The sequence below is a fragment of the Ptychodera flava genome, chromosome 8, assembly GCF_041260155.1.
Source record: "Ptychodera flava strain L36383 chromosome 8, AS_Pfla_20210202, whole genome shotgun sequence".
Taxonomy (NCBI): Eukaryota; Metazoa; Hemichordata; class Enteropneusta; family Ptychoderidae; genus Ptychodera; species Ptychodera flava.
In genome coordinates this window covers 9,197,604-9,220,212 of record NC_091935.1, presented here as the reverse complement: position 1 = coordinate 9,220,212, position 22,609 = coordinate 9,197,604, and the positions used below count along the sequence as shown (strand labels likewise).

The following is a 22,609-nucleotide window of genomic DNA, read 5'->3' as shown; positions in this document are numbered from 1 at the left end:
TTTAGGTATTAGGCCTTTTTTGCCTTTTGAAGGGATTCACCTTCTTCTTGGAAACGACCTTGCTGGGGACAAGGTCATTACTAATCCACTTGTGACTGATAATCCTACTTTAGATCAGGATCCAGAGCCAATTGAACAAGAGATACCCGATTTATTTCCTTCATGTGCCATTACTCGAGCCATGTCAAAGAAAAACTTCCGAGAATCAAAATACTCTCAAAATAATGTCACAGATGTTGACTTAAAGACACCTTTCTCAGTCAGGTGTTTGACACGGATCATTCCGTTATCCTCGTGGATTTGAAACTTCCAGTAAAACTTCTGCTGACCAAAGTCAGACATTTTCTAGATCAAATCTCATTGCAGAACAACACAAAGACCCAGATATTTTGTCTTTGTTTGACAGGGTAGATGATGAAGGTAAAACTTCAGATAGCTCTGTTTCCTATTATACAAAGTCTGGTATTCTCATGCGTAAATGGAGACCTCCAGATGTTTTGGTTGATGACGATTGGGCTATAAAACATCAAATTGTGGTTCCAAAGCCCTACCATGCTGAAATATTGCGCCTGGCCCATGAAACGCCCTGGGCTGGTCATTTGGGAGTAAGGAAAACTTATCATAAAATTCTCAGTCACTTTTATTGGCCTAATCTCAGGCAGGATGTAGCACATTTCTGTAAAACTTGTCACACATGTCAAATGGTAGGAAAGCCAAATCAGACCATTCCAAAGGCCCCTTTACAGCCAATTCCTGCATTTCAAGAACCATTTAGTAGGATTCTAATAGACTGTGTTGGGCCCCTACCAAAAACAAGATCAGGAAATGAGTACATGTTGACAATTATGTGTACATCAACTCGGTTCCCAGAAGCCATACCACTGAGAAACATAAAGACAAAGACTATAGTGAGAGCTTTAGTCAAATTTTTCACTTTATTTGGCCTCCCTAAATGTGTCCAATCCGATCAAGGCTCCAACTTTATGTCTGGTATTTTTCAACAAGTAATGGATCAGCTAGGCATTAAACAGTATAGGTCATCCGCCTATCATCCAGAAAGTCAGGGTGCTCTTGAGCGATTTCATCAAACTTTGAAAAACATGATTAGGACCTACTGTTTTGACACAGAGAAACAGTGGGATGAAGGAATTCATTTTTTGCTCTTTGCTGTTAGAGAGTCAATTCAGGAGTCTCTTGGTTTTAGCCCATTTGAGCTTGTATTTGGACATACAGTCCGTGGCCCACTTAAGCTCGTTAAAGAGAAATTCCTATCAGACGATGATGATTGTCTGAATATTTTGGCAATATGTCTCAGATTTTCGTACAAAACTCTCTAAAGCATGTGAATTAGCCAGAGAAAATCTTGAGTCATCTCAGCAGTCAATGAAAACCAAATATGATAAAAGCACCTCAAAACGGAAGTTTGAACCAGGTCAAAAGGTTCTTGTTCTACTTCCAATTCCTGGAAAACCACTCCATGCTCGTTACTTTGGGCCATATCTAATTGATAAGAAATTGAGTGATTTAAATTACATCATAATAACACCTGACAGGCGAAAACAAAAACAGCTATGTCACATAAATATGCTTAAGCCATATTTGGATAGGGATAATCCTACTATAACTCAGCCTGTCAGTGCAGTCAGTTCAAACCATTATGAAGATAGTGATACTGAAACTGACTTGAGTGAAAATACTCTAAACTCAAAGCTGGGCTCGGTCAAGCTTCAGAACTCAGAAATCCTGGAGAAGCTGGAGTCTACAAAGTTGGCACACCTCCAGCCAGAACAACAACAACAGGTGAAAGAACTGCTCCATGAATATAAACACCTGTTTCAAGATGTTCCAACGAGGACAAACGTCATCTATCACGACGTTGATGTTGGGGACAGTAAGCCTGTAAAACAACATCCATACAGACTGAATCCAACAAAAGCAAAATATCTCCAGGAAGAAGTCAAATACCTGCTGGACAATGACTTTATTGAACCCAGTAAAAGTAACTGGAGTTCGCCGTGCATACTTGTTCCCAAATCAGATCACAGTTATCGTATGTGCACGGACTTTAGGAAGGTCAACACTTTAACAAAGACAGACACTTTCCCAATCCCGAGGATTGATGACTGCATCGACCGAGTGGGAAAAGCCAAGTATGTGACGAAATTTGACCTACTGAAGGGATTTTGGCAAGTCCCTCTGACGGATCGTGCTCGTGAAATATCCGCCTTTGTTACACCAGACGGATTGTTCCAGTACAAGGTGATGCCATTCGGAATGAAGAACTCTCCGGCAACGTTCCAACGGATGATCAACGACGTCATATCCGGGCTAGACGGTGTGCAGCTTACGTTGACGACGTCGTCCTGTATAGTGACACCTGGGAGGAACACATCAAGCTCATGCGGAAGTTCTTTGAGAGACTGAGCAAAGCAATGTTGACTGTCAACCTTGCCAAATCTGAGTTTGGTTGGGCGAGGGTAACTTACCTCGGACATACTGTAGGACAGGGTGAGGTAAAACCTGTTGATGCCAAAATCAGTGCCATTTCAAGTTTTCCCATACCAAACTGCAAACGACAACTGATGCCTTTCTCGGTATGGCTGGTTACTACAGAAAATTCTGTCCAAATTTCTCCACAATTACTGAGCCTTTGACTAACTTACTTAAAAAGAAAGTAAAGTTTGTTTGGTCAGAGCAATGCCAACAGGCATTTGATACACTTAAAGCCATACTGCAAAGTGCCCCAGTGTTGTCTGCACCAGATTTCACTTTGCCATTCAAATTAGCTGTAGATGCTAGTGATACGGCTGCTGGTGCTGTTTTATTGCAAGAGGATAGTCATGGTGTAGATCATCCTGTTTGCTATTTTTCACGCAAATTTAACAAATCCCAGAGAAACTACTCTACAATTGAAAAAGAGTGTTTATCTTTGATATTAGCTTTACAGCATTTTGAAGTTTATGTTACTTCTTCAAATCAGCCAATAGTGGTTTATATTGATCACAACCCTCTTGTTTTTCTGCAGAAATTTAAAGGCAAAAATCAGAGATTGATAAGATGGAGTTTAATGTTACAGGAGTTTAATCTTGATATTAGACATATCAAAGGCAGAGACAATTTAATTGCAGACTGTCTCTCTCGTATTTAGAGCTTATTGTTGTTCACACTTTTAAGATTACATTTGTAAAAGAAAGATTTTTCATTGAAAAATTTTCTTTTTTGAAGAGGGGGTGTGTTATGTAGGTCATTTCCCCCACACTCATCATGACCTGAGTTCAATTAGTCTAGAACATTCTCAAGGTCACTGCCCTTGATGACCTCACAACCTTGAATTCAATTAGTCATGTTTGGAATGTTCTGGAAAGTTGATTAGTTGTGTAAGGGAGATAATTTTAGAACAGTAATTAGCATGTCAATAAAAGTTCTAGATTGTTCTTATATGCCTTTATAAAAGGGACGTGCACAGCTTCCAGTCAGACTTTTGGGATCGTGTCTCTTGTGTGTTACTAAACTCCAGCAGTAGTCATTCTCAAGACTTTTCAAGACCTTCACTGCCAACGCTGGATTTATACTTTGGACTTTGTGCAACTACAAGCCTGCAAGCCGAAGGACTGTTCATTCATCCAACTGACTGTTACAACTCTGAGACTGGAGCTTTGCCGTCCCAGCTGAGATAAGTAGTCTGTACACTTTTAAAGCTTGTACTCTATCCCTGACTTAGCAATTAGTTTTTTTTCGTAATAAATTTTGTTTAAACGTTAACTGCTGAGTTCACCCTTTTGTTCGTTTTCTCTGCACGTAACAATTTGCAATCAGTTCAACAGATTTCCCAAAGCTTATTTCTAACTCATGGTTGACAGCCTGAATCTGAATATCTTTCAGACTAGGACCCCGCTACTTGCAATGGAATGCTTTGGATGCCTCATTCAAGATGTCCAGCTCACAACTTGAAAAAAGGAAAGGAAAAAATAGCCTTTGTTAATCACTGTCGGTGATTGTGTTTGAATGGCCGATTCAAAAGTTTTTACTCTAGCTCACTGATATATACCGCGGGCTTGATGAATGTTGCTGTCTGATGAACCAGCATACCTTTGTTCAATGCATCTCTTTGATACTGTGCATTCAGTAAAGCTGAAATTGGTACTTTCAAAGCGGACAGTGAATGAATTTAATGGCCACTATACTTGGATGTTTTGCCTGCAAGGTTACACCTAACAGTCACTTGTCGGTGTACAATCACATATCACATTCGAATATTTTTTATTCAAAGTTGTTTCACATGAAATAAGAATGAGAAGATACCAGTACATCTCTAACGTGAAAGTTTGAAAGAAGAGTTGTTACAGCTAAAGGACCTGGCAATAAATAGTAGGGTCGTCTTATTGATTCTGTTACAGAACACTAGAAGGGGCCTGTGTTGTTGAAGAAACGCGGTCCAGTGAGGTCATGTTATTAGTTTTATTATGTTGCAGAAAGTTAGAAAAGAGAGCAATTACTGCTAAATGAGCTGGTATGGTAAGGTCATGTATCGATTCTGATGAGTTACAGAAAGCTAGAATGGAGGGCAACAAGGACCTACTATACTAGGAAGTGTCATGTTTTCTCACCTATTGTGTTACAGAAACCCAAGTTGCAACTTTTCTAGTTAAGGTAGTTCGTGCCTCAGAATAGAAAGACTTAAACTTTTGCTCGAACTTTCCTCAAGGAGTCTTAAACCATTCCCCTGTGAAATTGGGAATAAAAATCAGGGGTCACTGTGCAAAATTTGATACTAGAGAAACAAATTATCTGATATTTACCATCATTTGAAATTCAAAATGGCAGCCATCAGTATGGTAACTGTATAAGAAAAAATAAACATTTTTGATTTTCACAAAAATAAGCCAGTGAAAACTTTATTTACTTGATGTTCGATGAGCTCCAAAATGAGTCCCCCACAAGTTGTAGACCAAAAAGGTATTATAAAAGTTTGAGAGTCTGAATATCTGTTCCATAGCTCTATGGTGCGTACTACGTTACCTTAAAAAGTACTTTCTTGGAATTTTGTGAAAGGCTTATTGACCCCATGACATCTCAAAACCTTTGAACTGTTTAAAAAAGCTTGTAATAAGTTGTGTAAGTTTGATAAATATACATAGTGTTGGTGGGCATAAAACAGAGATGAAAAATCAAATGGAAGTTGTTGAAGATAATGAGTTTGCAAGCTTAAATATTGAAAATTGTGCTTACTTGTGCTGTCAATAAATATATTTAGAAAGTGTGAACTGTTGAGAAGAAGATTGAAAGGGTAAAATTACAACATTTGCCACATTGTAAGCAATTTTTTTTCAAGAATTTTCATACTGAATGGAAAGGTATGTATTTATGACCACAAATGCTTTGCGTGATTTAACAATGGGTACGGAGAAGTGAAATGGATGGGTAATTAGAGTTTGCCCTTGAATGTGATGGAATAATTAGGGTGATGAATTGTATAAATTATAAATGTTCATGGATAATAGAAAATTCCCAATTAAGGGATAGCTTGTTCCAAGCCTGGACACAATAATTGGCTTGTTACTCGAGGTAAAGAAATAAATGTAGATCTTGTTCTGTATATTAAATTGTTTGGAACAAATAAACACATGAATACACTTGAATAAACAATAAAAGTATGGTACCATAAAGCTAGAAACTAAACCTGATTTGTTGTGTTTGTTTTGGTGTATTTACATAGTTCCACCATAAGTCCTTAAATAATTTAATACTATAGCCTCAATATATGATACCATAGCCCACAGGATTTAACAAGCTGTTCCATTTTTGAAATCTGCCAACTAAGGAGGGTTACACCCAATAGTGCACAGTGATGTTGTTATTTTTTCATAACAGTGTTTAAAAATAAACATAGTTGACACAACTATTTCATATAGACAGACATTCAAACATTCAAATTCTACCTGTAGATAATTAAAATACTGTGAGACAAACATGTTCTGGATGTCAAGGGACAAAGTTGGACAGCTTTTTTAGCAGAAATTGCCAGTTTAATCATAGATTATGTATTGCGTTCTGTCAAAAGGTCACTGCATGTTTTGCTATGTGTAAGCCTTGTGTGATTTATATAACATATGAGTTGCAGTTTTTTATTAAGGCAATTGAAACAGGAGATGGATTGATCAATGTGATTGGCTAGCCTATTTCCGTGATTTAGGTCATTACTGTATGCATCCTGATATTTCCATTGTTATGTTTCCACAATTTTGATTGTATGGAACACTGAGATCTGACATAAGCCAACAATGATAACTGAATCAAGCAAAATTTGCATTCTCCCAGTTCCCACACATTGTAAAAAGAACCACGTACTGCACTGTAGATGTGGAGGGGTCATGAACATTGTGTAACAGACATACTCACAGATCAAAAAGATGCACATATATATAAAAAATAAACTTTTTATGTTCAAATTTACAGAAAATGTTTGAGATGTATAGCGCATTGCCAGCAAAATACAGAATAATTACACAAAAACAGCATTAGCAGAGTGGATTGTTGATGGTCATAATTCAAGAATTTCACCCAGAATGTGATGCCTTGAGTATGTTTTCCAACATATAACCTGATGTTTGTTCAGTTCAGTTCAGTTCACAGTCATACAATTAACAAATTTGCATCAGATATCTACGCATGTCACATCAGAGGGGCTAAGTACAGATAGAATTGTATATTTCACTGACCCCAGTGGTGACCAAAATCATGGAAACCTGAGGTGGTACAGTTCTGGATGTGTTCACCCTGATTATGAATTGACTGCATCATGAGTCAAGCTGTTACAATCAGCAGATGGTTGGTTATACCATAGTCCCCCACCATACACCAATGCCATAGTTGTGGAGGGACCGTGGTTATACATATGTACATCAGTACTGATACTGATAATAGTAATAATGAAAATGATGATAATGTAAATCAGCAATTAATTTCATTAAATTAATTTTTTCAGTCATATTTTTTATTGTAGTTTTTTATACTTCTGTTACATGTAAGGACAAATAAAAAAGCCAGTTCATGAAATTGGATGATTTCTGTAGCAATGGCACTTGTATTACAAATGTGACCATTTCATGTGATTCTAAGGAAAATTTGAGTGATGTTTATGTAGGGAGATGCAGAAAATTCCCTGTACCAATGTACTACATGTATTTAGTTTGGATAATTTTTTTATATCAAGATCTTACAAGCTAGATCCACATTGCTGAAAATGAAAGATGAATTCTGTGCATCAGATGAGTACATTCAGAATACTGGCCATGTACATTACGATCATGTCTATTGGCTGTGTTCTTTAAAGACTCTTGGAAATCCAGGTGATAAAAAAAAAATCAACGTCGTTTTTCTTTCATTTCAGCAAAGAGCTAAATATGATATAGAAAGGGAAAGGGAAGCCCGTCAGTGGATTGAAGCATGTACAGGTCACCCACTCGCAGAACAAGAACTTGGCGAAGATCATTTCCATAAATCACTTAAAGATGGTATTGAACTTTGCCGGTAAGAAAACACAGTGTTTTTAACATATTCTTGATACAATTTTAGTGTTTCATCTAGACAGGGAGATGGGGATTCCCCCTCTGTTGACTTGTTGGCACCCCCTAGTAATTTGTCAGGGGGGGGGGGGGAACCAGCCCCCATGAAATAGTGCCAGTCGCACCTTAGAGATGAAAGTAAAACACATGAACTGGTGAAATCCCCCCTAAATTTTCTGGTAAAGGGGGAAACCCCCCTTTTGATGCCATCCTGGATGAAGTACTGTATTTTGAAAAAATATACAGACTGACAACTGAACACCTTATGAAAATTATAATTTGTGTTCACTTGCCTAGCAATGTATTTCAAGGGAATCCTGACTGAATATGACTTAACCTGTTCACCCCCAATTCCTATAAACAGGTCCACAATCACCATTGATAACAATGGGTTTGGGACAAACCATGGTGGTGAAAGGGTTAAACTCCATATAACTTTTGATGTATTTATATCATTGTTCTTCTGTTCTTGCTGTACACCCAGAATAATTAACAAGCTATTGCCCCTTTAAAGTTCAAGCAACTACTGATAGTTGAGATGAATTGGAGATTCACAATCTTGAACTCAGCTTGTTTTTCCTTTTAAGTACCAGTATTTTTCATTCTGCTAATATATAAATACAAGTTGCAGAGAAATGTTGTGTTTCTACCACTTGAAGTGTGGTATGTTTGAACAAATGAAGATTTGAGTACTACGGTGCCATGCAAGGACAAGCCTTTGTGTATTTGGACATCATGGTAATGGCACTTGAAGACTTGAACTTGTTTGTTCCCATTGACACGTTTACAGTATTAAATGTCAGAACCATGCCAGCCTGTAAAAGTGTTGCATTATGGGTAACAGGCTGACTGCATTGCTAGTCCCTTGTGTGGTGTGATATTTTGAAGTTTGACTCTTGACAGACTACTTACCTTATGTGATATACTTACCTTATATCCCTGTCATAAATTAATGCTATCCTAGGGAAGTTCAACATGAAAAGGATACAGTTGTCAACTGGGCACTGTGACACACATACATTCAATTAGCAAGCCAAATACTGGGTATTTCAGTTGCTTCAAGAAGTAGGGTAGACTACAAAACTGCATTTGATGGGTGTAACAAAAATACTGAAATTGTCATCAGTCATAGCTATTGGGCCTCTAACTATAATTCTGCTTGCAAAGCATGAAAACAATACCATAGAATTTCATTCATATGTATGAATATTATAATTACTTTCATGAAAGGAAGTTTCAGGTACAGTCACCATTATAACTGTTTAGACACCTGGTTTAATTCAAGCATCATCTTCAGTATCGATAAAATCTGATTTTGGAAATCAGATTAGGATCTTATCATGCTGAGAATTTGATCTGTTGTCCCAGCTAAACAAGAGTTATTGTGTTCATGGCAGAGGATATCATGTATTGGGTTTATTTCAATTACTGTTTAAATAAGTGCATAAATCATTTCTTATTCCTGTGTATTTCAAGACAGGTATAGTTCGTGTCAAAGCTGAAAGCCTATGTAAATAACATGCAGATTTATCATTGCCTCCAGACATTCAATGCATTCATAGATGAATATTAAAGTCACTTTACTCTGGATGGCTGTATTAAATGAACGTCAGTTTTAGTTTTCATCTGACTGTTACTAGAATTTAACTGTATTAAATTCCACAGTTATTTAGAATGATTTGTTACCGTCTTTGACACTTATTTGTTAAAGTAATTACTAGATAGTCTTAACTGCCATGGTGATTGTCAATTTTTATGAACATTGTTCACAATTTAGAATGTTGCAGATCTTGAGATATCAATGGTATTGTAAGCTTGGAAGCAAACACACTGTGTTAAGTCACAGCCGTCTAATGTATTATTGTTTACCTTGTTTAGTCTTGATTGTTTATTGTTGTGTCTAACCAAATCTTGCAGACGGGTCATATAGCCACTCTTACACAAGCCCTGCAAGGCATCTGACCCAAATAGATGCTGGTTTAAATTCATTCCCAGTATGTCCCAGAAAGCACACCATTGTCCACTATATGCACAGCATTACAATCTTTCAATTGTGTGGCTGCAAATCCCACAGGCGTTAACACACTGTATGGCAAATGACACAAAATGAATTAAAGCCAGTGGATACAGTGCTGGAGGTTTAAACCAATCATGCAGGGACATATAGTCTGCAGGTGGTTGATGACACTGTGCCACTGTTCAGCTTAGTCATGCATGTCGTCTGCTACTCAGTGAATTTATTGTCTGTCTATTCTGAAAGCACTGTCCCTCTGTAGGGACTGTGTTTTAAGCTATTTACCCAGGTATAATGAAATAGCATGGCATTTTGTGCCTTTTGTCTAATAGTCTTAATATCTGTACAATAGGCAGAGAACAATTTCACCGTGCATATCAGTTGCAAAGTCACGTAATATAAAATTTAAACTATCTATTTATAAAGATCAAAACATACCCTCAGCAGTTTATATATAAGAGAAATACTAAGCAATTTAGGAAAATACTATTTTCCACAGTTAAGAGAATTTAGCTGTCTTATAGATGTCCTACTGTGGATCGACTAACTATATAATTCATCAAAGGAGCAATCGCCACAAGTTAAACACAGAAATCTAACAATTACATTATTTTACATTGTATTTCCTATTTTCATAAATACAAAGGAAATTGTTATTGTCAGGCTGTACAATTCTAGGTAACAGCAGCAACACTGTTTCAGTCAATATTTGTTTGATACACCGGAAATTATGCCAGCGTGCATCTGATATTCTATCAATTTCCCCAATAGACGTAAACATACATGTCCCAGAATATGACAGACATAAAAAATCAATGTCTGCATAAAATTTGTTCCATTTCTTGGTTTGAATTTGTGAAATTGTTTCAGAGTATTTTTCCACTTAAAAATTTATAAGATTATATTGAAGTCTTAGTGTTCTCTCAGCATTATCATGATTTATATCCCTCATAAATTCCATTCAAGAAATATGCAGAACTTGGAGCCTCAAAATTTGTCATAGATGTGCTGTTTTCTTTTGTCAGATCTGCAAGGGAAACGCCAAGTAGATCTTAATCATTGAGCAGTGTTGTCTGGGGTAGTAAAATTAATCACACTATATTTGTCTGAAGAAATGATGTGGCCAGGCAGGCAGTAGAAATGAGGTCATCAGTCAGGTGATCAGGGTGTGGCCGGGTTAAACTACTTTTGAGGTCATCGCATGTCAAGGTCCATCCATTATTGCTCTGCAGAAAATGAATTTATGTAATAAATCTCAAGAATTTAACCCTTTGAAAACCAAAGTCAATTTTTGTCACTTTTATAAAATATCATGCAGAAAATTTTTACTTCAGAACCATGCAATTTTTTCAGGTTTTTCCCAAAAATTGTGATGAAAAACTGTCGCCAATAATAAATTATGGCCACTTGGTCCAAAATTATCAACAACATCACAGAAAAATTCATAAAAATTGGTAAAATGTTACACTAAGATTTTTCTTTGGAGGCGGAATAATTACAGCGCTCAAAGTCTTAATTCCGTTCTGTTAATAATTTTCACTGGAAATTAAACCAATATTATTTCAAAATTGGAATGTCTCCCTTGTAATCCATTAGAATGATTGCGTTCAAATTTATCGCCACTCAGCCACGTCATTTCTGATAATATTTTCATTATTTTAATTACTTGTTTGGTGACAATCATCAGGGTATCATTGTCACTATTTGATAAATTTTATATCAGTCTGAAATATTGTCTCAATTGTTAGACAAATAAAACTGTGTTTGAAATTAATTGAAAGTAACAATGAGACATCAAGAAACCAAAATTTGAAATTATTTCTATTCACACATTAGGCAGGTAACTGTAAAAATTTGTCCTGCTTGGCCAACAATTGACCTGTTCTAAGCAGTTACTTCCTACTCTGAAGTATGATGATAAAATCATAGGTGGAAGAATGTCAAAAATAATATGTCAGAGCTAAATATTGTGTGTTCATGCATGATTTATAGAACCCACTAGCAGGAAGTTGGTGCCACTCCAGTTCATAATCTTCCTCTTGCCAAAGATGGCCAGATGTACTCTGTGACAACGCCTTGATAAGAGCTTCCTGTCTGTCACACCAGCCTCCTATTTCATGAGAGTCTGCTAAGAATATCCTCACTTATGATATTGTGACTTTTGTTCAGGAAACTTTATATGACACTTCCCCTTTCCTTTAGTATGTTGTGTCGGCACTGTGGCAGGCTTTTGAAAAAGGAAAAGGGAAGAGCAGAAATTATTCAACCTTTAAGGTGAAATGCGCCCCGGGGACAGATATTCGGACTCTCAAGCGTTTACAATTTTTTCTGATCTGTCACTTGTTGGGCATTTTAAAGCTCTTGGTGTAGAAAACTTCACCATCTTAGATTTTCAAAAATCGAAAATTTTATTTTTTTCCGTACAGTTAACACAGGGATGGCGGCCATTTTGAATTTCAAATGTCAGTAAATCTTGGATGATTTGTTTCTCTACTACCAAAATTTTCACATGACCCCCAATTTTTATTACCTTCTCGTGTCTATTTATAGACAGAGAAGGTATTAGAGTTGAAAACCAATATGCTGCTGTCAAGAACTTCCGTCTGTCAAGACTTCCGTCTGTCAAGATCCGTTGACGTCATGCCATTGTGATGGGTCATATCATAAACTGGTGGGGGTGTTCATGGCTTAGGTTGAGGTGTGGGAGAACGATTTTGAGCTATGACAAAAATCAAAAGGGACTTAGCGGCATAGCCACAGTGTTAAGCCTTTCTCCAAGGTTTCTTTAGTTGACTACAATCTATTACAGACTACTGAGCTGACGTTAGGGGTACTCACTTTATGCTTGCTCACTCTGTGAGCGCTAGTGTTTGGTACTGAGTTGCGTAGATATCCCCTCATGGCTCACGTGATCTGGGCCTGTTGCATAATCTGCAGAGATGATCATATGCCTCCGAGTCTGAAAACTGTCATTGTGTAAGCCTGTCGGCATTTTCCTTGCATTTTTTCTCATTTAATTTTGCAAAATATCGGCGAGTACCTCAATATTTCAAGATAACCCTTTCTTCCCAATCGTTTCCTGGAGTTTCAGAGTCATATGAACGAAAATGAGTGAAAGTTTTAGACAGGAAAATCGGACGTCGGCCATGTTCAATGTTACAGTACAATCAGAAGTTTACGTGGAGGAATTAACCAACAAACACAGGAGTGTTCATGATGCCCGCCCTCTAGAGGCAGACCTTCCTATATGAAGTACCACATTTAGTACCACATTTGATGCTTGTGGAAAGCTTGACCACACAATGGAGCATTTAAACTTTCAGAAAATGACAAGAAGGTATTCAGAAAATGTCAAATACTGAGGAAAAATGCGCAAATATTCAAAATAAACAGGTTAACTGATTGGTCAGCTATAAAAAACAATGAAAATGTTTTGATCAAAAGTTTTTGAGATGCGCACATTTTAACAAATACAGAAATTATTAACATTATAAATATAAGACCAAACTATTTTTCAGGGATGGGACAGGTTGGAAATGAGGGGTGAGAGACAAAGGCACTCCTATTGCTGCATGTGGATGCAGCCACACCATTTCATTTACAGCATACTTATTCACTGTGTTGTGTTCAAGTTCCATATTGTACTGACTGTCATACAAGGATAACATAAGCAAATCAAATCAAATTAGAAAAGGATCAATGCTGTCGTGTGGATTTTGCTGAACATGGCTGATATTTCGCCTATATATTTGGTATCCAGCAAAGGCATATTTTGATGTAAAGTCAAAATTAACACTACATTGCTGACAATATATTTTACCGTTTCTGCATGAATTTTTCTTTTTTAAATTATAGTATATTAGTACTTCAAACAGATTAACAGTTATCGTGATGTCAACCCATAATTTTACATCACAAAGACTGTAATTCTGCCAATTTATTTTGTTTTTCAGTCATTTTATAAATTTTGCACTGCACAAGATGATTGAACAAATTGCAATGTTTGAATTTGTAAACTCAAAGAATAAAAATCCTTTGGTCACAAATTAAATTATTTTTTGAAAAGAAATTTACTCTTAAACACTTTTAGCATATATTCTTTACACGGTCATGTATTTCAAGGAAAATATGCCTATTAAAAACAGTAATTTCTTCACTTTCAATTTTTTTTCAATACTATGACAATTATCAGCCATGAGGTTATACAAACACAAGACCAGATAAGCGTTTTTCATCATTTCCACAGGACTCTTTGGAAAATCCATTAAAAACAGTTAAAAGTGACTGGAAATGATCACTTGGTATACATTTAATTTACAGATGCCAGGTTGTGTATTTCACATGCACTCAGGTCAGTAAGGAAGAGCGTCATTACTATTTTGGACTGTTAATTCTTATTTCTGAATTGTTTAACTTTTTCCACATTGAACTATCTTTAGGCAGTTTATACTGTAGCTTAGAATTTTTTTGATTGATGTATTTAATCATCTTTTGGGTTCTTTGGGTCCATATCCCACCTCATGCCCCTACATCATCAACTATTTACCAACAACTCCATGCCAACAACCAATTACCTGACCTGGCCACACATTAGAGAAGGTACAGCGTCATTGACGGTATTTTTCTTGATTTTTAAAGAGAATGGTTGAAATATTCCTTGAGAAAAATTTGTGCAAAAGTTTAAGTCTTTGACTTTTGAGGCACATTACTACCTTAAGTGGAATTCTTCAAAAATAAAATGTGTGTCATAATAAAATGTTTCGTTTCGTAGCTTGGTCTAGTCTTGAGTGACATGATGTACACTGCATGGCCAGTGCAGTGACTGTGTCCTTTTATGGATATTAACAAGCGAAAACTAGATCACATAATGGAAGCTGAACACATACACTCAACATATTTTACTAGCATCGTGCATGCATGTAGGATAGATCTATTCCATTGCTACACTGTACATACATCATTCTGTTGGCACCTCTGGCTTTTTGACTTCTTGGTTTGTATGTTATTGTAAACTCAACAAAAGATTCAAGAAGTTTCATTCAAATTATATGTTTCACCACAACATTAACAGTGTTCCGCTTTTCCTCTGTTACAGACTGGCGAACATTTTACAGCCAGGAAGTGTGAAAAAGGTCAATGAAAGTAAAATGGCTTTCAAACAGGTAATTGGAAAAGAGAGAGCATGAACGCACTGTAGCCACCAAACCTGTTTCTTAGATTTAATAGGCAACTCACATCTACTGTTTAATGTTCCAAAAAGGTTTCAATCAGCAACAATTTTGAAAATAGATTTCATAAAAATGTTTTTGCTCATTAGAAAATTTATTCATTAAAATATGCTGACTCACAGTTTATGTCGTGTCTTAATCGCTGTGAATTATGGGAAGACAAAAATGGCATAATTAGGAACTCTTCCGTCAGAGTACGGTTTTGATGATAATCTTCATGCATGCAGTCAGTAGTGTGCTTTAACCCTAAAAACTAAGTTGTAATTTAAAAATTTGATCTTTATGTATTACAATTGAAATTCTTTTTCATTTTCATATTTATTCATGTGAAGTGACCGTACGAACACAATACAGGTTTTAGAATATTATGAATGTCTTGGTGTTTTTTTCTTCCTGGTAAATTGTATGGGAAATTTACTGCATCCTTATCAAGATCTGACGTGCAGATTTTTATTGTAGCTAACAATTTGTAAAACTAGTCGATGCAACACTAGACTTTATGCTTCAGATCTGCTCCACCTGAGGATAGTCGGCAACAAAATACTTTTATACACTGATTACAATGCACTAAAATGTTTGCACCAATAAAATGCTCATGTCATATGTTTCTCTTTCAGATGGAAAATATCAACAGCTTTTTGCAGGCGGCCACAGCGTACGGAGTTCCGTCTATGTCTTTATTCCAAACTGTAGATCTTTATGAAAAACAAAACATGGTGTCCGTAAGTTGACAATTCTATTGTGCTATACTTAAAAACTGTTCAGCGTCTATTTATAACTCGACATTGTTCAGTGTCAGTGTGTCACAATGAACAATCAGACATTGTTGTTCTGTGGTTTCATGCTGAGTCTGTAAAGAATGTGAAAATTAATGACCACTATTGTGATGTGTTTAAGTCTTTTTCTTTTTCGTCCTACTGTACTGCACTGCAAGTTTGCTTTCACAGATCATATTGACCGGGAAAAAGTACTTGCTCACATACTATAAAATTCCCAAATTTGTGAATATTAAAAGAATATTTGCATGTCAAGAATCTCCCCCCCCCTCCCCCAAGATCCGATACTTCATCCCTAAAGACTAATAGTTGATGTTAAACAGGTCATAGTACGGGAGCAAAAGAAATGCTAGTTATCAGCCAGGCCGTGCATTTCATTTGCTCCCAAGCAGTGTCATTGCACTGTGGTAGGCTTTCAACACACACCGTTCATGACTAATGCAGTATCTCAAATTTCCATTAGACTTTGTAATTAATGTTTGTTCATAATGCCTTGGAAGACATTAAAAGTCACTTCTAGAAGGCGTTTTGTCTAACTGTTGATTGAGTCTCATAGACACTGACCAGCACAAACCACCAAGGGTCGTGCAGTCTGCAGTGCCTAGCACAAACTGCTCATCCAGAATGACTGATCAAGCTTCATTGTCATCGTATTGCACTGTAAATAGCAATTAAGTTACTGAACATAGAAGCTGCAAAGACCTTAATAAAACCCCCCTGCTTAACCCCTCCGCCCAAATTACATGTTATGACACTCAAAGAGGCCTGAAAAACCTTCATGTAGATGTGTGTTTTGCTAAGGGTGTAGAGCCAGTCATTTCTTGAGGCAAGGTGGTGCATCTTTGGTCCAGGGTAATTGTGTCAGTGCCCTCGTAGGACAGATATTTCAGGCTGGACATGGTTGACTTTCATTTTTAAATTTAACAATAATTTGATTGGATTTCCAATTATCATAGACATTTACAATTCTGCATACAGCATCAGCACAATTACTCGCATGTAAATTAAAACAACTAAGCAGTATTTGTTTGTGGGTGGCATTGAAATCAAGCAAGTTGAAATGTAAATGAATTAAGGGCTTTGTTTTGCATGCATTGTCGCCATGAGCAGTCAAAATTCTATCGTTAAGCACAAACAATCAGCCGGCAAGTCTTCCAGTACCCAGTGTACAAAAACATTATATACAAGCTCTAGGCATGCAGAGTAACCTCATCTTGCAGGGATAGGATTGTCATCTATAAATATCACAAAAGATCCCTGTTGAATTTCTAGAACCATTTTCTCATTAAGTTGTAGATAATTATGAATATTACTTGGAAACAGCTCCTAAAAGAGCTACACAGTGTATACCTTCAGTGAATGGAATATTTAGACTCATGGAAACCCCTGCTGTTCTATCTAGTATTTAATTTCCCACTGTTTCCTTATCTATGGGTGCAACCTTAAGAAACATATGTTCTCGTTGGTGTAATTTGAGAGCTACAATTACTTGACAGCATGATTCTGATAAGGATATCTATTAAAAAACTCATAATGCACAAATTAAATTAAACATATGTCAGCCTCACCACAATACTAACAAAAGTTTTGTGTTGTTTATTTAGTTAACATCAGGCAACATGTGTTATTGGTAGTGAACATGATACACTTAACTGATCAATCTCCATGGTGATTTGAAATTGTATCTCAGTGACAGTCATTGCCAAATTGCAGTGCATTTAAAGGTATACAGTCACCTGTAATCTAAATATGCCCATATATGGTCAAAGGGCGTTCCTTGGTATTCAAAATGTCCATGCGAGGGCGCTGTTTTTAAAAAGCGGCCACCCGCCTTAAATCGGTGATTGGTTAGATTTTCTCTTTCCATGGTAACTGTGGCAAAATTAAAACAGGTGACAGTATGCTTTTAATAGAACAGCAGGGATACGTAATCCTATACCGTAGTTGTGTTTAGTATTGTATCACTGATGAACTTCTGCATTCACTTAATCACAAGAAATACAATCCCACAACAGAACAAACCTGTTATGATATTTAAGGTAGAATGCACCTCAGGGACAAATATTTGGACTCTCAGTCTCAAACTTTTTCAATTCTTTTCTGATCAGTCACTTTGAGGGTTCATTTTTTTCATTTTTGATTTTGAAAGATAATGATTGAAAGATTCCTTGAGGAAAGTTTTAGCAAAAGTTTTAAGTCTTTTACTATCGGGGTGTATACTACCTTAAAGCTGCAATTTTCAATCCCAGGTTCTCGCATTAGTGGAGTTCTCCTCCCAGTCAAACACTTGGCCAGTACGATGTTTGATTTCTGTAACATTAATTACACATACTGACCTCAACCTTTTGTCACCTTTTGCTAATCCTGCAAACAAAGTTTATGTTTGATTGACAATCGGTTCAAATCGCCAACGTTCATTGATTCCCCACCACCAACGCTAGAATTTCCTAAAAAAATGTCTTCCATTCGCGCGTTAGAATTTGAATATAACCACAGAGTTTGATCGGCAGCAGCTTCACGCTGACCGCTTGGCAGTCTTTCTGCGTTTTTGCTGCCGGGGAAACTAAAAGTTGCATTTTCTGGAGCATGTGCTCGCGTGTTGCCTGTTTGATGTCCACTTACACAGTGAACGCCGCCATAGCTTCGTGTCCTTTTAAAGGGAGGCTCCTACCTTAAGCAATATGTTATCAGTCTCAGAAATATTTACAAAATGTCCACAACCTCACATTGCCAGTACACAGTAAGAGAATACGTACACAGAAGGCAATTCCAATAAAAGACAGGCTTCTGATCTGACTTTTTGTTTCCAAGATGCTATATATAATTATTTATCAAATTTAAACAGGATTTCCAAACATTTTTACAACAGGGTCAAATATTCTTAATATTATAGAACATTTTCAAGAAGGCTTTCACACGATTAAATCTGCCAGCTCAATGCTGACACTTATTGATTCGGAGGGTATATGATATGATCATTGATGTGAATATTACAGTTATCAGAAGTGAAGGCATATGCTTTTTCTTCAAAAATTATATGTCGCCGACAGGCAAACATTAATGCTCATAAAGCGACCCATCCCATGAGAAATGTGCAATCTATTGTAGGCAGCTGATTTAATGTTGTGTGTGGCACAGAGTAAATACAGTGTCTCATGAAGTACAGTGTAACAAGTTACTGCTAACCTGACACGTCTTTGAGAACAAAATCCATCATGTTGGGTGCATGGCTGCAGAAAGAAAATTAATTTTGAATCGTACAAGCTGTTAGATCTCACGGCAGATTATTCATTAACTTTTACTAGACACAAAACATGTTTTTCTGGCACACAAAACCTCACAATCATTTCTTGAAAGATATTAAAATATAATTACTCTCAATTTTACCTTTTTTCGCAGGTTTTGGATTGCCTTTGGGCTTTAGCGTCAATGGTAAGATTTTATATATTCCAATAGGCGTAATGTTTAACATAGACAAAGTCTTAATACTGACTGATTGAAAGCAATTATGAGAATTCTAAGAATCAATTTTGATGTCGCCTTTCATCACAATTAATCTTCATACAGCCAATCATCTGGCAGATGAACAATACCTGCTATACATGCATTCTTCAAGTAACGTTTGTTTTCCATGTGACGTTTTTCACACGACCTCTTTAAAATATAATTCAGAGAAACTATAGAATCATTGTGTTGGATTTTAAAATTGGGAAGTAGGCTTTGCAATATGTGTTTATAATTGTCCTTTGTTCATGTAGTGTCTGTTCCCTGATGTGAGGTGAAGTGTATGATTGTTGAAAAGAGCTTGTCTTTTTATAGCTGTATGCAGGTGATAAAATTGTTTCAGTGTTTACCAGTGAAACAGTGGGAGGTGCTTACCAGGTAAATTTTACCAGAGTTCACCTAGTCGTAATTGTTACCAGAGTTCCTCAAAAGGTGCCAATGCATTGATTGGTATCAAAGGGACATATTGTGTTAGGACTTCTAAACATTAGCAAAAACACTGTATCTATGTATTCGTGCATGTTGTCCTATGTTTTGTTTGTGAATTGAAAACTGATGTGCACAATGGTTCAGGAATGTAGTGATCAAGCAAATTTGTGTATATTCTGGATTTGGTGTGACCCAAAACATAATAATGTCTAGGTACTACTTTTGGTCTATCACATTACATGTGTTTGTATTATGCAAAGAGAGTTTATAAATACAGAAATCTGCCTTTCTAACTGTGTAGAAAATACCCAGAGGGTACAAAGCAATCAGATAGCCAGATGTCAGCCATAACAGTTCCCGTTCATAACCATTATCCCCTTTTTTCCGAATGCACAATCCGGAACCATACTTTTGATCCCAATAGTGGTGGTAATAAGCTTATATCTGGAAAATTTCTGAGCATTCAAATGTAAATTTTAAATCAAAATTTCTCTTCAGAAACTAATGAAAGATTACTTTAGGATTTTTCCTAGTTTCTTGAAATTAAGGTTTGGCTCGTAAGATGAAGTTTTGTATTTTAAGGTGGATCATTCAAAACAGTCATATTTCTCAAGTTTTCGTCGGATTACTATTAATTAATTAGCCCTTTTGTATCCATAGTGTGGTTGATTATTTTTGCTATCACATTAAATATCACATTTCATATATCACAATTATCATAGACAACTGCTCTGTCTAATTGTATGTTCAGTATGTACCGGTACTCTGTGCACATGTAAGTCTGTATACTGTATGTTGTGTGATTATGAGTATACAATAAAATATTCTGTCTATATTTGTGCGCTTATGTGTGAGTATGTATAGATGTAATATGTACTTAAATAAAATATTATACCCACACATACTTACATATATAAGTATATAAATGCAAAAGTAATGAAATAATATGCTGTGCTAGACCTTAAAGTATTTACCATTGTGTCGTCTCTTTCACTTCATTACAGGCCAAGAAAAATGGATTTACTGGCCCACAGTGGGGAGTCAGAGTGGCTGATAGAAATGTAAGAGAATTTGACGAAGAAACATTGCGAGCAGGACAAGCTGTATTACCCCAACAAGCTGGCTACACCGGCGGTGCTACTCAAGCCGGAATGACCGCATACGGCACCTCTAGGCATATGTAAACGTTTCCACATGGATGTTTTTATATCTGGCTGACACTCTTTTGGTATACCAGGCCCATTGTAGTAAATAAATATTCGAAGTCCTGTAGTGTAACATTCTTTTAGGAGTTTAAAACTGTATTTCGTCATGGGATGGTATTTCCTTGTCATAATAAAATCAAGAAAAATGCTATTATTTTACTGCGAGCACAAGAACACTATTCTTTGACTTTAATTGAAGGATTTGTTGTTTCAACAGTATGGATTATTTCAACAAAGTTATCTGCAGCAGACAAAGATATGATAAAATGCCACATTCCAGTATGAGTTGGAACTGATAATTTAATAAACAATGTTGATTCTATCATTTGCAAGTGAGGAAATGGATTTATGATAATAAATGATAAACTTGAACATGCGTTTACTGTTGCATTTCATTCATTTGACAGAGCTCTGATTTATAAATTGAGCCTAATTCTGGTCGTATATGGTATAAGATAATACAAAGATGCTTTTGAGAAAATCTCATTGTGAAATCAGTGTTTTCATCACACATTTTTATTTCCACTGAAATCTTTTGTTTCAAGAGTTGTATGTCGTGATAATTCTCCTTGAAATGTGCATTTTCTCTAATGTATAGAGATAGTATCTAGTAACTGTGCCAGTATATGAAAAATTCATCTTTTACCTGTAAAATGGGACTTATGCAGGATTTTTAAGCACCTGTAACATTTAATGTTTGTTTATGTCCCTCAAAACTTTCGGTACGTTCAATATCAACACCTTTCATCACAATTAAATTGTGACTACATCTACAGACAGTTTTGTATCCTTTAGATTAGTGGTTATGTAACCGGTATGATACTAGAACTGAGTGGAAGAAATTACACAACAGTTGTTGTCTGTTCTGGTTTTATAAGTCCCCCTGTCTACAGTCAGAGTGCCTCCACAAAATCTCATTCACCTTGGCTTATCTACACTGGGCAAAATCCACCAATAGCAGGCTCTATTACATGTCAAAGGTCATGACCCTCCTTGACCTGTGCCCAGGTACCATTCTATTACAACAGATTGCCATCATCTGCTTGAAAACTTATCTCTATGTTTCTATAATTCCTGCAATTTTATATGATAGAGAGGGTAGCTAACAGACCATGTGTTTTCATATGTTTGCCCTGTATTGGTGAAACTATCAGACTTTATCCATCTAAATATGAACAATACTTTTCACGTGTTCCATGTGAGGGGTCACAGTCATTGAAAAGTTAATCTTCAAACAAAGTCTGTAAATGCTGAATATCACATTTCCATGAATTTAATGAATGAGATTTTAACGGTGAAGTGATTCAATTACGAAGATTTAAAGGCTGTTTTCATTTGTGCCAATGTCTAGTGTTTTTCATTCCCTCTTTTCACTAAAGTGCTGCCTTGATGTCTATAAATGTGGTACCTGCTTTCAATGAACTACTGGTACAGCTGCAAAGTTGACAAAACAAGCTATTGCCATTTCATTTTAATCAGTAACTAAGTCAGAGTTTGCTGTTTATCGCATGTACATTCCATATTTGGGGCATACTCTGTTTACATTCCTATAGCAACTTAAAAGTGCATTCCTGCGTTGCTCTGTTTAGCATGTACCAACCGATGTTTTTTTGAAGAATAAATCAAAACACTTGCACTCAGAATCTAGAATTTACCAAGAGTATGTTTTCAAAATATATAATGTTATGATGTCAGGTTTTTATGTGTAATTTAGACTGAAATCCACTCTTTGAATATCACTGTTTGTTTCATTTTGGCTGAAAGAGTTTATGATAAGGCTTATGACCTTTTGTCAATGTGTGCCAGCCCTCAATGATACGTAGATCTTGATTGGTTAGAACATGTAAAAGTACAAAGCAGTTTCTTGATTGGGTTAAAAAAGAAACCA

General features: G+C 36.3%; 1 protein-coding gene across 4 annotated transcripts in view; it reads left to right on the top strand.

Moving 5' to 3' along the window:
- The window catches only part of LOC139138409 (calponin-3-like), a 43,288-nt gene that overhangs the window by 20,421 nt on the left and 258 nt on the right, over positions 1-22,609 (top strand). For all 4 annotated transcript variants that reach the window (XM_070706780.1, XM_070706778.1, XM_070706776.1 and 1 more), the window contains exons 2-6: positions 7,391-7,530; positions 14,675-14,741; positions 15,425-15,529; positions 18,983-19,015; positions 20,521-22,609. The exon at positions 20,521-22,609 is cut by the window's right edge and continues 258 nt beyond it. In XM_070706780.1, the coding sequence (XP_070562881.1) occupies positions 7,391-7,530; positions 14,675-14,741; positions 15,425-15,529; positions 18,983-19,015; positions 20,521-20,700 (525 nt within the window). In that variant the 3' untranslated portion in view covers positions 20,701-22,609. The remainder of the gene's footprint in view (positions 1-7,390; positions 7,531-14,674; positions 14,742-15,424; positions 15,530-18,982; positions 19,016-20,520) is intronic.